The sequence below is a fragment of the Molothrus ater genome, chromosome 1 (assembly GCF_012460135.2).
Source record: "Molothrus ater isolate BHLD 08-10-18 breed brown headed cowbird chromosome 1, BPBGC_Mater_1.1, whole genome shotgun sequence".
Classification (NCBI taxonomy): Eukaryota; Metazoa; Chordata; class Aves; order Passeriformes; family Icteridae; genus Molothrus; species Molothrus ater.
Window position 1 is genome coordinate 42,234,479 of NC_050478.2, and position 17,569 is coordinate 42,252,047.

A 17,569-nucleotide genomic window follows, 5' to 3' on the forward strand; every position below is an offset into this window, starting at 1 on the left:
TATTAAAGGCAAAGAGAAACTATCTTTAAATTGTTAAATTTGCAACATGACAAGTGAGGTCCTAAAGTCAATAGTATGTTCAATTTGACCTTTGTAACTCAATTTGCAGCAGTATTCCTTTATATCTAAGCATGGATTCTTATTTATGCTCTGAACGCCATGCAGAAAAGCAATTTCACTGAAGCTAATTTTCACCCACTTTAGTATTTTGTAAGCATAAAATATGAATGGAAGAAGGTTCCCTTTTAAACACCTGCATTTCAAACACCTTTTTTGAAATATGTGCTTCATATCCAAACTTAGTGTATGTATTTTTTATTTGGCAGTAAATGCTACCATTTCAATATTTTTACTACTATGCTACTATGTCAGTCTATTTTTGGATTCTGATAAATTTTTGAAAAAATGACTGCTATGAAAGTTCAGATTTAGGATAAGTTTTTTCTTAAAACTGCAACTCTTAATGACTCACTAAACTTAGCAATGAAGTTAAGATGGCTCACGGTAAAACAGCCAAACAAACCCCAGTAAACATGGTGTAGAGATAATTCTTGGGACTGACAATTAGGGTACTTTAAGTTCATTTGACCCCCAGAATGTGTCTGCATACTCAACAATCCATTAAACAAGTTAATTTAATGTATCTTTGCATATGTTGTTGTTCAGCTTTGTGCTCCCCATGGAACAGTTTGGGAGCAGCTTTTCCAAAGAGCTTTTTGAGTGCTGTGTAAGCAGGGAGAGAAGATGGCAAGCGTTACAGTGCCAAGTCTGAATGTTATGTGGCAGATCAAATTATTTCTTTTTAGATATCCTGTCAGTTCTTTTAATATGACTTGGTTCATTGTTCTTTTGCTTTCAAAACAGAGGAGAAACTAGGTCAGTAGGCTATCAGACAAGCTGTCAGAACTAATCTGTGCTTACACTGTGTGCAATAAAACCCCTCTGCAACACAAAGACAATAGAAGGTGCCTGATCCTTCATTGTACTTTAGATTTAAAACTGTATCCATTATTCTTATATTTTAGCAGGGTTCAAGGTCTTCTTTCAGCCTTCACTTACTTTGTCAAGCTCTCATTCAATAGCCTTGATATTTAAGCTCTTTTTTTTCCTTTTAGACATCAGAACAAGAGACTAAAGGTCTTCCCAGCAAAAAGGGAATTGTGCAATCAATAGTAGGTCAAGGCTACCACCGTAAGATAGTCCTAGCATCCCAGTCCATACAGAATGTTGTTTATAAGTGAGTATGTTTTCTATGGGTTATTTATTTTGTTTTTATAGCTTTGTTAAGGATATATATCTGTTTATCAGAGATTTTAAAACTGTTGTGGAATAACTGTTCATTTATGTAGTGAAGAGAGAGGCATGCTAAAATGCTTGGTGAGTCTTAAACATCATTTTGTGCCTCCTCTGTGATAAGCCAGCAGAGGGCTTAACTGTGTGTTTATTGTAAGTAAGATGAGCATTAAAGCTTAAAATTTCAGATAAGTAAATTTTATTTTCAGATAACTGAATCTGTCCTCTTTTTCTCACTTAAAAACATATATTTTCAGTAATCCACTTAAGAAAAATGCAGGAAGACTCTAGTTGCTCTGCCGTAAAACTTCAGAAAGTGAAATCAAAAATCTAGTGAATCTATTTGGGCATGTGATGTGTTCTCAATATGTAAAGATAACAAGATACTACATCTTAATAAATTACATTTGGTATATTAAAATGTTATTTAACATTTTTAGGGTGAAGTTTTCTTTGCATTCAGATATTTTTGGAGCTCTGCTTTTATTTTTAATTTAGTAGGATTGCTACTTATTGGTCAACTTCTGTGTCTCTTTAAGTGATGGGCAGTCCTCAGCAATACCTGTAGCTAGCATGGAGTTTGCAGCAATTTGTCTAAGAAATGCCTTGCTGCTACTGCCAGAAGATCAACAGGAGCCCAAGCAGGAAAATGGATCGAAAACTAATAATCAGCTGGGGGGAAATACAGAAAACACTGAAAGCAGTGAAGCATGCAGGTAAACAGAATTGAATATAAGCCCTTCTTTTTGTCCAGAGGAACTCTGTGCCGACGGTCTGTGTCTGTGATTTACCTTGTTTGGTCAGCAGAAAAACAGAACATATTTGTAAATTCTCTTAATAAGGCTGGTATGTTCAAGGAAATTGTTTAGCTGCTTGTTGTTTAAATTTAGGAATAAAATACTGAATTGATTCTTCCTATCCCTATCAGCTTTTATTAAATTAGATAGTGAAATTATTTTATCCCTTGGCCACCTTTTTTTTTCTGTGCTGCAAATGTTATGTTTTCCCACACCCTCCTGCTGGGCATATTGGTATTTCTCTAATTGTAAGTGAAGTTTCATGTTACAGTGATTTTGTGTGTGAGCACACGTGCGCCATGTACTTGATTCAATATATATCTGAATGTCTGGAAACTCAGTTGTAAACATTTCCCCATGATCGGGTTTGACATTCATCAGCCCTAGTATGCTTTGTTGTGTTTGCATTAAAATGGGAAACCAGATTTAAAAAGTAAGTAGGAAAGCAGCATGGAGCTGTTGCTTAATAAATCATATTTTGCAGAAAAGAATTTAAGAAAAGTCTTTTCTGTCAATAAAATCTCAGAAAAAGTAATTTGTAGGCATGTATGTTAAAGGAAGGTGGTTTAATTTATTGCATCATCTCATATATTCTGGACTTCCTTTTGAAGAATGACTTTTGATCACAGTCTGCACTTTCATTAAAGACCATTTTGAGGGTAAATGTTAAAATACTTTTTCATCTGGAAAAAGTTTCTGTGGTAGAACTTGAACTACTTAGAGAGTAATGAAAAAACATGGTGGTTTTGTCAGACCTGGGTACAGATAAATGTTAAGAAGATAAGATGCATTTGTCACAAGGCAGGGTTTACTGTACACATACCATGTTGTGTAGGCACAAGGTGCATCCTCGTATATTCTGAGGTTGTCTGTGACTGGGGGTCAGTGGCTGTTACTGTTTGCAACAATATTTGAAAGCTACTCTCTATAATCCTGTTTTTCCAATTACAATCTCTCTTGTCAAGTGACCAAATGATTTATAAAAGTCAGAGGGAGGAAGGGGTGGTTGTGGGTTTTTATTTTTGTTTGGTTGGTTGTTGTAGGGGTTTTTTTTCTTTTTCTCTTTACTAAGGTTGGAGGTTCTCTGGCAAGTGTATATGCAGCCCACTGAGATGAAGCTTCTCTGGTTTAAATGGGACTTCACTTTTAAGCTTTTGGGGCTCACTAAGGGGCAGTAATGAAAACAAAATGGTGGCCCTTACTCAGACAAGACCTCCTTTTTTGTTTTCTGTTGGGGTAGTTTTTGTTTATTTTTGTTGGAGTGAGGAAAGGAAAACATGCCCTCTATGGGAAGATCCTTTGCTACCTTCTACTTTCAAAACCAGATGCTTCTTCAGCTGAAAAAAGCTAAAGAAAGGACTCCCTCATATCTTCCAGTAGTCATTGCCAATTTCAAAATATCCAACAAAGGAGGCTGTTCTTGAATTTCTGTGCCACATTCTGAAAGGTTCTCTAAGGATTTGTTCCTTCTGACAAGGGAACCTCTGTGAGAGAACAGTAAAACATACAAGACATTTGAAGAAAATCACACTAATTGAACAGGATGGTTTTAAAGCAAATCCACTAATTGAGCAAGCTGACTCTTAAGGCAGATTCTTCTCTTATTCATAAGAAAAGAGTGAATGCTTTTAGTGGCTAAGGGTATTTTTTGGAACTAATTTTTGGTAAAGGCATGAAGTATGTACTCTACAGCAGTATTGAGTATGAATTCCTTGGAGATTTCTGCTGTATGTTTTGAACGTTGGAGTTATCTTACCTATTTGTAATAGAGAGACATGAAACTCTTAAATTAAGTTCTTGTTAAGTGGACAGATTCAGTTTCAATTCTGAATTTTCTTTTAAATCTTTTTCTAGACCTTGGTATCTCTCACTGCCAAGATATCGCCATTAGCTGTCTCTTCAATTCTCATTCCAGGAAGTTCTTTCAGCCTATTGGAGGGTGAACTTTCATACCTCTTAAATAGAAGTATGAAATAGCTTCCTCAAATGCTACCCCCCCCCAAAAAAAGGTGTAATTTTAAGAAAGTGGAATTTTATTTGGAGAAAGGGAAAAAAATAGAAGAAACATTTTGTAATAAAGGGAAGCTAGAAATCTAAAGGAAGCTGTAGCATTTTGTGGGTTATCTTTCTGGAGTATTTATGTAACTAGTTTTTAAGAGGTCTAGAGAGAAAACTAGTTTACTGCTTTTCTTACAGGCTAAAAGGAGACAAGCTACAAATGCAGCAAATTCTGTGTCCCTCCAGTTAAAAATGCTTATCCTACACTGAACTTCAAAAATAGTTCAAGGCTGTGAAGAATGGTGTGGGTTGTTTGGTCTGTCAGTCAAATCCTTTCCAGCAAGTGTCCCACTTCTTCCTTCTCAAATGGAATGGTTAGGATAAGAGTGTGTGCCTCAATCTGTGAATAACTTCAACTCCCTCTATTTTAAGCTGCAGAATTTATGTTCTTTTAAATGGAGTGAATAAATACACTGAGAATTTTTTAAAATTATCTATTATAGTAATACACTGTTTTTATTCTAGCAATAAAAGTCATGAAGGGGATAAATTCATTGCAGCTCCTCCTTCTTCGCCTTTGAAGAAACAGGAATTGGAGAATTTAAGGCAAGTAAATAATATCAAATATTCATCATTAAAAAAGCCTCTCCCTTAATTGTCATTCCTAGGGGTCTTTTTGTAGCCACCTGTGATGTTGAATTGTAGCTGGTATTCTTTTTTTCAAATGCGTGTGCTTCCTTTCTTCTGGGCTTTGAATCTGAACAAATAGAAATCATCCAGAATTACAGTTTAGGTAGATCAGTCTGTTTGATTGCAGTATTGTAAGTTTGGTGTTATATATTGGGCAAAGCTGAAAATATCAAGTCTCATAAGGACAAATCTAAAAAGCCTGAGAATGGCTGTTGACATTGGTGGAAGGGGATGGAAATTACTGTATGTACCTTTTCCCCTAAAGTCACAATAAGGCTAGTTTAGAATTCAGTCCCCACATTATATGCTTGTTGGATGGGAAAAAAATGAAAGTAGAAAGCAGCATAGCTGCTTTTACCAATGAGAATGGTGTTCCTTTCAGCAGGAATAAATCCATAGTTTACATAAAATAGAAAGCAAAAATGCCTCTGTCCAGGCATTTGACTTTCTCACAATGGAAAAATATAGGTAAAATTTCACTGTAGATTTCTTATGTGTTCTCAAAGATCCTTAAACTGCCTGTTCAGGAGTCTGAATGTTCTCCAGGTGGAATAACTCATGTGTGTGTAAATAAGTATCATTTTATCTAGAGTCTCTTTACTTTTCCCCAACAAGATTACCATTCACTGGCAATGTTAATTATTTCAGGTGGCTTCCAGCTTGTTGAAAATCTCTTACTATAAAGCTTGCACCTGTTTAGAAAAAAGAAATCTGTTTTAAGTTTCTATTATGGACAAAGCATACAGTAATTTCCCACTTGAACTCTTAGGTAAACATTCTGTTTCAGCCTAACCCCAGGTAACCTATGTTTTAGAATGACCAGCTTAACCTTTTCTTTGCTCCACTACATGTAGCAAATCTTTTTGTACTCATTTAAAAGAACTTCAGGAGGAATCTGTGAGGCGACGTCGATTATTCATTTTGGAGTCGTACAAGAGCGTGCTACTTGAAATAGAACATGCTGGATTAAAAACAGTGATGTGGGTTGCTTGTGGGTTTTGTGGGTTTTTTCTCCTCCTGACTGTTGAAAATGTGGCTGCCACATGTCAAAATTACATGGTGTCAATTTGTGATTTTTTTTTTTTTAATACGTAGTCTTATTTTTCACAATCAGCTGTTGTTATCTGCTGATGAAATCTGACAACATGTCAGGAAAAACTTAGCAGTTCAGCAAGAAATTAGCTGCTTCTGGTAAAAAACTTCATATGAGGAAAGGAAAAGCATTGGGTTTTTGGTTTTTTTCACTACATACTTTGGTTTAATCTAGAGGACTATACATTCCTAGAAAGAGATTCTGCTGAAACTGTTTCTAAGCTTCTGGAGATGTGAATAGCAAAAAACATTGCACTCAAATAGTAGTCCTGTAGCCTTGCTCACTAAGGAGCTAGGTGAGAAAATTGAAATTCTTGTTGAATCCAGGAAAATTAAGAAGAAAGAATTCTGGATGTTGTCAAGGATTATCCTAAGGAATAGGAATCTCTTCCGTTTTTTCCTGGCAAGTTACTGAATTGAAAAACCTCTATTACTTCTAGAACTGAAAAGAGACTGTGAATGCTTTTTTTGGATGATTGTATACAGTTGTGCATCCGTGTAAGAGGATGCCTGACTTACCTTTGTCCCTGAACAGTTTTTAAAAGTGAAAAATATCATCTAGAAAAGGTTTACATATCCTATATATTGCTTGATACTTCTGCACAAATTGGTGGACTAGTTGAGTGGACTATTCTCATAATAAGCAGTAATTCAATAGTAATTCAATTGCAAGGTTTTAAAAGCAACAAGCAGAAGTCTGAGGACACCAATCATTGCTAAGAATTTATGCACTGGAAGTAGAAACTCCAGGTTTTTCTTCTGAGTTTCTTCTAAACAATTTTCCTCGCTGCTTCTCATCCTTGGACAAGGCAATTCCCGTGCTCTGGTCTCAGGCTGTAGTATGTTCCACACACCACAGCCACCTAACACTGTTTGGATACATCAAGAGAATAGATGTTCTGGTAGACCACAGTTCTACATTTGGAAAATTGTGTGGATTTTATTGTAAAAGTTGAGATAGACCACAACAAGGTCTGTCGCTGTCTTTCTCCTTAGATTGAAGGTGTTTGTGTAAGAACCTTAATTTTCCCCTCAAAGCAGATAGAGATAAATGAATCATTCGATCATTTGTTTTCTCCACACTTACCCAGTTTTGCCTCAGTTATCCATTTAAAGGTTGCAGTGGTCTGTTTGGCCCTGTCACAGTACTACAAGCTTACAGTGATTATCACCCATAGCTGTTTCACTCTCTTCTTCCTCACTCTTAGCCACTTCTTCCCCCATCTCCCCTTTGCTGGTGCTGATTTTCCCCTTGGAGCAAGCACAGTCTGCATTCTGTATTTCTTCATATTTTGTATTGTTTGCCAGTGTTGAAACATAAAAAGTAGGTATTTTGTATCCATTGTTGGGCTTAGCTGTTTGAAATTATTTCACATTAGTGATGTTCTCTTAATGGTTTAGAAGTGTCATTTTTGGTGCCTTCATGCTAAGTTTTGAAGGACTGGATTTGCTCTGGCTTGCCATTTCCCTGAGAAATAAGGCAAGTCAGATGTGGAGTTTGGGTTCCGTAAACTTACAGTCTGTGTGGGCTGACAAGTCCTGTTGCCTAGACCTACACAAGAGGCTGTTTGACATAATCTGGCAGTTTAAAAAAACATTTTTCTTTTTCCTAGTGCAAAGGCAGTTTTATTTAGGGCATGTGGAGGCTCGGTGATGCTGGAAGTCTGCCGTGCTCAAAGGCGACCTGTGGAGTTTTGTCAGAATCCTGAGCGGGGTGAAACACTAGTTTGTCTTTTCCCTTGTGCTGCAATTCTTCTGCTCCGGTTGGCTGTCAGCTCTCCTGAGCTTCGGTTCAGCCAACTCAACAATGGATCCAAGTGCAAGAGCACAACTGCATGGCAGGAAATCTGAATGTTTTCCTCCTTAGATGGCTGTTGCCTGCTCTTATGTGGCAGCAAACAGTGGCTACTGCTTAGAGCAGAGTAGGTTTCATCCTGTTGTGTGATTGGAGCGTGTGTTGTGTTTGAATTTACACTTGCAGAATTAAAAATAGGCTTTAAAAAAGTTGTGGGAAATGTAACACACATTGATGGGAAAGGGCAGTAATAACCTACTCTGCAGGCCCTGACTTGTGTCTAAGGGTATTTTGCTGGTGACACGCAGCATCTCTGCTGATTTAAAAGCTGTACCTCCTTGAGGTAGAGACAAAAAGAGGTTAGTTAGAAGCAGATTGTTATTGCAGAGATTTTTTTTTCCCCATTCCATCCCCCTTCCCAGTCACAACCTTTCATAAATATTTTAGGTTTGGGACTTGAGCTGGGGAAGCTTTCCTCTCCCTCTCTCAAGCTTTTGTATGTGCTCAGATTTGATGTGACATCTGGACACGGTGGAGAGGAAGTGGGGGGTAGGGGAAAACACTGGAGAAGTTTCTTATCCTACTTGTGCATAATTAAGGAGCATGCCTCCTGGGAAAGGGGAATAAAGGCACCCCAGGCCCTGCCATGAATGACATGACTTACTGCTGGACCGAAAGCAGGCTTGACAGTTGCCAGAAGGTTGGGCAGTAATAGCCCGCCTACCAGCGGGAGAGCCCGCGCCTCTCCTCCCGCCGCTCCCAACCCGAGACCCCACTCAGAGCATCCACTCGTCCTCCCTGGAGAAGAACAGAGTCCTGCTCACAGCAGGGTGTCGTGGGCAGAGGCTTGTGCCCTGAGGACAAGGCAGCCTGCACTGAAAGATGTTTTACCAAGTGGAAAATATCGCCAAGAACAGTGTTTGGAGAGGGGTGCAGTTATTACGAAGTGTGAAGCTTGGCCTAATGATGGCGTCCTGATGTGGGGTTATTGTTTGAAGATGGAAAATGTGAGTAGTTCAGATTTCATTAAATGAACTGCCAGAGATTTTCTGGTTTTGGAAAGATAAGCAAGTCTGTGATGACAACAAAATGCCATGGATCACTCAGAGTCTTGGCACTGGGTTACAGCCCTCAATTGAACACAAAACTGGAAATGCCAGATTCTCCAGTGTTTGTCTATCTGTGTGCAGATGTTGTTCAATAGAAGAGTGAAATATGTTACAGCTTAATTGATAGCTACTGTGTGTCTTACAGCAATCTAGAAACCTGCTACTCTTCTCTACAACAGAGGGTGAGGGCAGAGGAGTACAAATGAGAGTTCAAGGCAAGACCAGTAACAAGAGTGTGAGAATGGCAAACTGTCCATGAGAAAAATGACACATGGTGAAGTCCACTTTTTAGCCTGTCATTTAAGATGAAAACTGCAAAATCTTACTGAGCACACCATGGTGATCCTTGGTTTATATTGGTAGGACAATCGAGCCCATAAATAATGAAAACTCTTTTACTTCATAGTTAGATAGGAAGTCATTATTGAAGGTTTGATATATTTCTCTAGCACTAAACAAGAAAGAAGATTTAACAGATGTATTTGGAATCACAGAATTCTCCATTTAACATGTTGACTCTCTCCCCCTCCCCTTTGTTTGTCTGTTTCCTTCCAGGTGCTCGATCCTTGCGTGTAGTGCTTACGTGGCTCTGGCTTTGGGGGATAACCTTATGGCATTGAATCATGCAGATAAACTTCTGCAGCAACCAAAGCTCTCAGGGTCTCTTAAGTAAGTCTGATGGGGTCATTTCTTCTTTCTCAGCCCTGTTTTTTGCTGGACACTTCTGGGTTGAAGCTTCCAATGTCTGTAGTTGCTTGCCAAATCTGTGTTTGATGCAAAGAATTGCTTGGCCTGCTCCAGTTCTTGTTGAAGCCCTAAATGTCCATTGATACACAGGAACATGAATTCCCTCCTTTGTGTATGAATTCCACATAATTTGGAATCAATTGCTGGTTTTGTTACTGTTTCTCCAGCTCTGGGGTCCCATGCAACAGCAGGACCATCAGGTCTCTGTCAGGATTCACTGCAGGGTTGCACATGCTTGGCACAGCACAAGGGGCAGGGATGTGCAGCTGTGGGTAGCCAACATCAGCCCAAACCCACACAGCTGAAAGGTTACTTCTGAAACTACAGCCTCAGAGGGGAAGGTTTGCTCAGTCACTCAGGGTAACAGATCTTGTGTGTGCAGGACTGTCACTTCACCTGCTACTGCTGCTTATGTAGGTTCCATTCTTCAGTTCCTCTCGTCACCTCTCATTTGGCACTGTATTTTTTGGAAGGATATTCAAAGTGCATTCTTTTTCTACCCACCAATTCTCATACAGCTCTACAAATTCAAAGGCAGCATCAGTCCTATCCTTCTGACACTGTGCATTTAATGCACGGGATAAAGTATAGCAGAGGTTTTTACAGTAATAATATTTTTCAAAACTGGTAATGTACTTGTGGAAGGCAAGGTAACTCGTGCTTATTTTTATATGCTGGCACCATGCTTTAAACTGGTCCGTGCCAATTAAATTCTTTGGCTTTTTTCTTCACACTACTGCAGCTCATCCTTTTGCACAGTCATTGTATTAGCAAGATCTTTGAGGAGTTTGCAAGGTAACACATATTTTGTGTTACTGTTATGTAATGAAGGAAATGCTAAATAACAGGTCTTTTGCAAAGACAAAGAGAGGTGTGTATCTTGGTCCCAGGAAAGTAGGTGCTTTATTTTTATTGAATGTAAAATAATGTAACACTTTAAATTGTAGATCTATTCATATTCTGGGATGGCTTTTCTTAATTCTCTGAATAAGGCCCCACCAAGGTACTTTCTCTGTGGAATGGAAACTCCTGTGCATGGATGAATTATTCAGGTGTGGAATTTTTTTATAACTTTGGTGCCTAAAAGCAGTAAATGGTAGAACTGGGTATTATGACAAAACCTTATGAGCAAGTTAACTTCCATGCTATTGTTCCCAGTAACAGTTCCCATGTGCTCACATCAAAAACTGCATTGTTTGTCTCTCATAACAAACTGTGGGGATTGCTGTGCTGACATTTGTACCCTGACCCTTTGCTGTTGTAGGTTTCTCGGGCATTTGTATGCAGCAGAAGCTCTCATCTCTCTAGACAGAATATCTGATGCCATCACTCACTTGAACCCCGAGAATGTCACTGATGTTTCCCTTGGGATCTCTTCAAATGAGCAGGATCAAGGTTAGGTTAATGCATCCACACTTCATGATAACTGGTTATGCTTTCAGCTGCCTTCCTGTTGTAACTTTTTAGACACAGATATAATGATGATTAAGACATTTTGTTTTAACACCTGTAGGTTATTTCAGGGTGAGAGAGAGTGTTGTTTGTGTTTTTGTTGTTGTGTTTTTGTTTTCCTGGCTTCAATTCCCACTTTGTGTTTGGTGTGTCTTTTCCTTGTTTGTCATTCCTATGAGGTGGTTAATTCTGTAGCATTAATAGGACTGTATATTGTAGTATTCTGACTTGTTTGAATGAAATTTTTGAAAGCTGGTTTTGTTAAATATGCTATTATGGTTAAGTTTGGGTTTTATGTCATTTATCTCTCCCAGCTTTTTGGTCTTTAAACCAGGCTTTGTCATACCACTGCAGTCTACTTTACTGAGATATAGGGAGTGGGGAGAACTTAATCTTAGTCCTCTTGTTGGGAGTGTGTATTCTGTTAAGAAAAGTACTTCAGAACCATCTGTATAGTGGAGTCTACAGCAGCTCTGATTCCCGTGACATGCCTGCAGTTTAAACTCACTGTACTCATCTGCAAATCTAAAAGCACAACACTGAAGTTAGGAAGTCTTGAATGATGTAAACTCTTGAGCAAACTGATCTGTTTTCCCTCTTTAATGCCAGACTGTGAAGAGAGCAGAACATTTGTGTCTTTGTATTATTTTTGTAATAACCTTTAAAAAAGATCACAGAACATGATGTGTTTGTTTTTTCTTTGCAGGGTCTGACAAAGGAGAGAATGAGGCAATGGAATCTTGTAAGTACCAGCCACAGTATTCAGCAGAGTACAAGAACTTACTTGGCCGGTTGGAATAAAAGTGTAAGGAAAAGAAGAATTTTATTTTCTTTTAATTGCAGCTGGCAAGCAGACCCCACAGTGCTACCCCAGTTCGGTCACGTCTGCTCGAACAATGATGTTATTTAACCTTGGAAGTGCTTACTGCTTGAGGAGTGAATATGACAAAGCTCGAAAGTGTCTTCATCAGGTATGAAAAACAAATCTCAAGGCAGCTTTAGGGACAAATGTACTTCCTTCTAAGGGCCATTCAAAACACAGTGAATTCTGGTGATTTCACAGCCCAGCTTACTTGCAGACCCTGCTGAGATGGTGGCTTTTCTCTGTCTTTATGAACCAGTCTCTATTAAAAACAAAATTAATTCCAAATTTCTTACTTGTGTAAAAAGTTTGATACCACTACAGGCAGCATTTTATTTTCTGTTCATAGCAGAACAGTAGAAGATGGCTGGGAAGCCTTTTCATGTTTAAGTTAACTTGCTTGTTTGAGTTTTTTGTGGTCTTTTTAATGGTTTATTAGTAATTGTTATGATTCAGAGAAGGTTTTCTCCCTAGTCATTTAATAACTCACCATCAGAACTATTATCTTTAGGGCTGTGAGAACAAACTACAATTCTGCTGGAAGCATGCTCCTTGTCTGCCTCTTGTCCCAGGAATTCTCAAGTACTGCTTTTGAAATGCTTTCTCCACCTGGCCTGTGTCACATCACTTGGTCTTTTTCATGGCTGGGACCCATCTCTTTCAGCATGATGTTTCTTTTTGCAGCCACTCCTGTCTGTCAGGAAGACTGCCTGGATGCATTGTTGAGCTACAAACTGAAACAGCAGCTTCCAAATTACTTCACAGTGGTTGTGTATGTGAACAGATTCAAATTCTATGAGGCTCTCAGCTATTTAAAGCAGTTGTCTGGCTCTTTTTCCTGCTGAGGTTTCTTATGATGGGGCAGGTGTCTCTGCTTGGGCTCTGAAACACCTGTGTAAAGCCCAGAGGAGTGCAAGGCCACCCATGGATGTAAAATACAGTGGGGCTCTGCATCTACAATAAATTCATTAACTTCATAGCTGAAAATGGTTGTATATGGAAAGTTAATGAACAATCCTTGTTAACTTTGTATTCTGAACTTTGGAGCAGTGGAGGTTACCTTCTTCACCTGTCACCTCAGCAGGAAACCACGCTAGGCTGGCCCAAGAAATACAGATCCATATGAACATAAGCACACAGCAGATGGTCCTGCTAATTAGTGTGAAACAATCTTGCTATGTAGATAATCTTGCATGCTTAAAACTGATGGAGTGTATGAGTTTGAAAAAATCTGGTCTTGGTTATGAATTGATCTTGTCAAGGGGCACTTTCTTTGTTCTGGATTTTTCTCTTAAGCTCTTTTTCTCTCCACCCTCTTCTTTTTCAATAAGGCTGCTTCGCTGATCCACCCCAAAGAGATCCCTCCAGAGGCCATCCTGCTGGCTGTGTATCTTGAATTGCAGAATGGTAAGTTGGGAGCTGTTCAGGCAACCTAAGTCTGGGATACAAAGGGAGGAGAGCAGCACTCATCATTCCCACCCTATAGAGAGAGTTGTTACAGTATTTTGGACAAAACCCTTTAGGCCCTGCCTCCTTCTTACTCTGCTGTGGATCCATGTATGTGCACCTTCACTTCCATAGTTTATTGCCATCCTGTTCTTACACACTCCAGACCTCCTAAACATTCATTTCCTGAGCTGAAGTTTTCTATCTTAGTGCAGAAGTCAGCACTCTTGGATAGGCTCTGCGGAAGTTTGCAGGCAACCCTGACATGGGAAGAGACGAGAATGGTTCAGAAAGAGATGACTCCATGGTTCAGAAAGCTGATTTATTATTTTATTTACATATATATATATATATATATATATATTAAAACTATACTAAAAGAATAGAGGAAAGGATTTCATCAGAAGGCCAGCAAGGAAAAAAAGAAATGATAACAAAAGGTCGTGACTCTCAGAGAGTCTGAGCCAGCTGGCTGTGATTGGCCATTAATTAGAAACAACCAGCATGGACCAATCAAAGATGTACCTGTTGCATTCCACAGCAGCTGGTAATTATTGGTTTTCTTTTCCTCTGAGGCTTCTCAGTGTCTCAGGAGAAAAAATCCTAACAAAAGGATTTTTCATAAAATATCATGACTACATTCTCAGTAAAACCCTTGATGAAGTTTCTACTATAAAGAGTGTTTGAAAAGCTTTCTCCATTAAAAGCCAACCACAATCCAAGTTTCCCAAAGAAGCTGTGTCAAGGCCTGTGTAGCAAGTATGGCAGCAAAGCTTGTAATACTGATAATTTTCTCTTCCACAATGCTTTCCTTTGAAGGTTCACTTCGTTAGTAGGAGGGGAAAGCTCTACATAATGGCAAAGTGGAAAGGTTGCACTTGAATTCTGCAGTGAGAGCAGACTGGTGCAGCTGCTGCCTGAAGCTGTCATGGTTGCAGACCTGTGCTCCTTGGGGGGCACTTCATATCCAAGTGTTATGAAATGTTCTGTGTGCCTGTTCCCCTTCAGTGATGTTGCACTGCAGGCGGGCAGAGGATTTGAGCATTTGTATTTGGAATTGAGACTTCTACAATGATTTTTTTACAAAGATGTTTCTAAATTGGAGTTTTGGAAACCTTTATTTCTGCAACAAAGATGTACAGAGCAGAAGAGAGTAGAAAGTGGGATTTACATCCCTTACCCTTCTTCTAAGTACATGACTAAAAGAGGTGAAGACATTTTTTGTTCTATAAATGACAACAAAATTGTGCATCTCTTCTGAAACAAAAACTTCAGGAAAAGAAAATTATGAGGGAAAAATACTCTCCTTGCAACTCAGTGCCTTTTCTCCTGTAATTTTACAAGTTTGATTTTTAACAGAGTAAGTTTTCCATGTATAGTGGTAGTTGTTTGATGGACCATACATACAGTTAAAAATCAGATTTCTTCTTTTGAAAACATCTTTCATGCCCTTGGCATTTGCATTACTGTCTGCAGTGTCACAGTGTGAGGGCATGTTGTGTGAGATCTAGAGCCTCACTGTGCAGCTGGGAGAGAGAAGAGGTGACCTTTGGGAAATTAGAAGGTGCTTTGGCATCTTCCAGTACTAAGGTAAAAGCTTGATGTCTTCAGCTAAGAATAAGTGGACTCAATCAACACTAATTTTTTTCAAATTTCCTGTTGTCTACTGCTTTTCCTATCTGTGCCACCATTTAACGGGAGAGGAAGGACTGCTAGTGTACCTGGCCTGGGCCCAGGGCTGGCTCATCAGCTCTGTCCCTGAACAATAATTCATATGCCATTAAATGGTATTTTGGGTTTTTAATTGAAACTTGTCTTGTAGGTAACACACAGCTGGCACTGCAGATCATCAAGAGGAACCAGCTGCTCCCTTCTGTGAAAACACTCTCTGACATGAGGAAAAAGCCTGTTTTCCAGCCAGTCCACTCCATCCAGCCCATTCAGATGCCAGCTTTCACCACTGTTCAAAGGAAGTGAGGTTGTGCTTGAACCTGCTGCTGCCCTGGTCAGGGGGGCTTGGGATTTTGTATATTTTTTTAACCTAGGACACCTGAATACCCCAATTGCTGGAGTGTGTTTGTTTATGTAAATTTTTAATAAAAGATGTAAACCAAAAGACTTGTTTGTAAAGCTTATTTAATGAATGATGAGAGGTTAGTACCTGCTTTGAATAGGAGTGGTAGTTTATTTACCAAAAAAAAATAGCCAAGTGTGTAATTCAGCTCTTTTTGAAGAGATTAGAGGGGAGAGCAGTGAGTGGAGAAAACCATTTACCTGAAGTAAAGTCCTGAAGGAGCAGTTGAGCTGTTGTGTTGGCTGCTGTTCTGACATATATAAGCCATGCTCTTCCTCAACAAAGAGGGAACCTGTTTCTGTTGGCTTTTTTTTCCTTTGTGAATTTTTTTTCCCCTCTCTCTGGTTTTCCTTTGCCCAACAGAATGGTGTAATGGTGCAGCTATGGAGGAAGCATGGAACTGGTTATAAGAAAAAGGTTGGGTTTGGGGTGGTTTCTTTTGTGGATTTGTTTGTGGGGAGCAGGGGGTTGGGGGTTTTTTTTGGGTTTGTTGTTTGTTTTTTTTTCTTTTGGAGAGGAAATTGTGGCAGTTTTTTAATCTAGTTTCCAATGTAGAGGAATAGGTCTCTTCTTAACAAGAAAAAATTTGCCTTTTACTCAAAGGAAGATTGGAGCATAATCAAGGACCTTCTGGTTACTTACTGTGAGCACAGGAGAGAAGGAGAGGCATAGGATAATTGGAGCCCAGCACTCCTCTCACAGTCCCTTCAGGGCTGTTTTGTGCCATTTCAGCTATCCTGATAAGCTCCAGGGCAGAGCTGAGCTACCACCTTATCTCCCTGTGCTGCTGGCATTGTACTTTTGGTGCTGGCTGGAGGCAAAGGTCACTGCTCCCAGCAGCACCTTGGATTCGGGGCCGGCCCTTTCTGCTCTCAGTACCGTGAGTGTGAGGGAATGCACGTGTGTCCAGGAGGGGAAGGCAGCAGGGTTTGTATCCATCATCTTGGAGAAACCAGCTGACAGAAACAGCACAGCAAGTCTATTCAACAATGTGCAAGTTGTGGAGTGACCACAGGTGTGTCTCCAGAGGGAAGCAGCAGCTTGGGACCTGCTACTCTGTCTCGTGTCAGATGAATCCTTTCAGAATCCAACCCAGTAGCTGCCTTTTTCAGTGACTTTTCTATCACTGCAACGCACCCTTGTCCTCAGGTAGGGACAAACAGCTTAGAAACACTAGGAATAAAAAAGTATCAGGAGTAAGTTGGTAGCGATCACCTTTCTGAAAGAGAGAAGAAAGGGAGCTGATAGATCTTTTACCTCAGAGTAGATTGACTGATTAAATACAAAAAGGTTCAAGATGCTCCCTGTGTGGTCCCGGGCCCTGAATAGAGAAGATTCTTCCCCGCCCCCCCAGGAATGTGGGGCATTCACATGCAAAGATGCTGTGGCCGTGCCGGGGCTCGGTGAAGGATGCGGTTGTTTCCCAGATAAGGCGCCTCTTATCGCAGCCGCGCGTGCACGTGAGCCGCAGCCCCGGCCCCGCTGCCCCGAGGCGGCTCAGCCCCCACCGCAGCTGCGGGATGGACGGGCGGGGATGACGGCTCTCAGCTTTCAGCCTTTGCTATTAACAGAAAGGAAAAAATAAATATCATAACACGTCAAGGGAGGCAGCAGCCAAGGTCTGGATTCTCCCTTCAATCCTTTTAATCTCTGGTAGGAAAGAAGTGAAGGTCAAGTAAAACGGTGAGCTGTCCTTCGGTAGAAAACCGGGGAGCATGAGCAGCCCGGGCTCAGCACTAGGCTAAGTTAGTAAACCCAGTAATGCTCAGCAGTTTGGTTTGGGGCCCTTCCAGAAGGAAAGGGCGCCTTGTCCCTCTCCCCCCACTCTCCCCTTACCTCGAGGATCTTCCCCTGCAGCAGCACAGAGGCTCACAGTCCCAGAGCAGGAGGAAGGGGTGCATTCCCTTTTCCCACAGCACACACCACAAGCATTCTTGCTGCCTCAACAATGGTCAGCAGTGCCTGTGGCCACTGCTGATACCTTTAGCAGTGCCCATGGCCCCGGTGCAAGGACTGGCCAGCACTTATCCAGCAGTGTCCTCAGCCATCTCCTGCTCTTCAGGGAGCTTTTGGGTACCAGTTGTCTTCAGGAGGAGGGCACAGAGGAGCCGAGGGAATACAGAGTAACACAGAAGCTGGACAAACTCACCTGTGCAGCCTTTGTGCCCACCTCCACAGGGCCTTCTCCCTCCTTCCCTCCCACTTGAAAGGATC

General features: G+C 40.4%; 1 protein-coding gene across 1 annotated transcript in view; it reads left to right on the forward strand.

The window, feature by feature from the left end:
- Nucleotides 1-15,397, forward strand: part of CNOT10 (CCR4-NOT transcription complex subunit 10) — a 32,625-nt gene extending 17,228 nt beyond the window's left edge. Inside the window, exons 11-19 of the mRNA XM_036406919.2 lie at nucleotides 1,116-1,237; nucleotides 1,833-2,009; nucleotides 4,614-4,694; nucleotides 9,330-9,443; nucleotides 10,786-10,916; nucleotides 11,680-11,715; nucleotides 11,817-11,944; nucleotides 13,167-13,242; nucleotides 15,104-15,397. Coding sequence (XP_036262812.1) covers nucleotides 1,116-1,237; nucleotides 1,833-2,009; nucleotides 4,614-4,694; nucleotides 9,330-9,443; nucleotides 10,786-10,916; nucleotides 11,680-11,715; nucleotides 11,817-11,944; nucleotides 13,167-13,242; nucleotides 15,104-15,258 — 1,020 coding nt within the window. The 3' untranslated portion in view covers nucleotides 15,259-15,397. The remainder of the gene's footprint in view (nucleotides 1-1,115; nucleotides 1,238-1,832; nucleotides 2,010-4,613; nucleotides 4,695-9,329; nucleotides 9,444-10,785; nucleotides 10,917-11,679; nucleotides 11,716-11,816; nucleotides 11,945-13,166; nucleotides 13,243-15,103) is intronic.
- The last annotated feature ends 2,172 nt before the right edge of the window (nucleotides 15,398-17,569 follow it).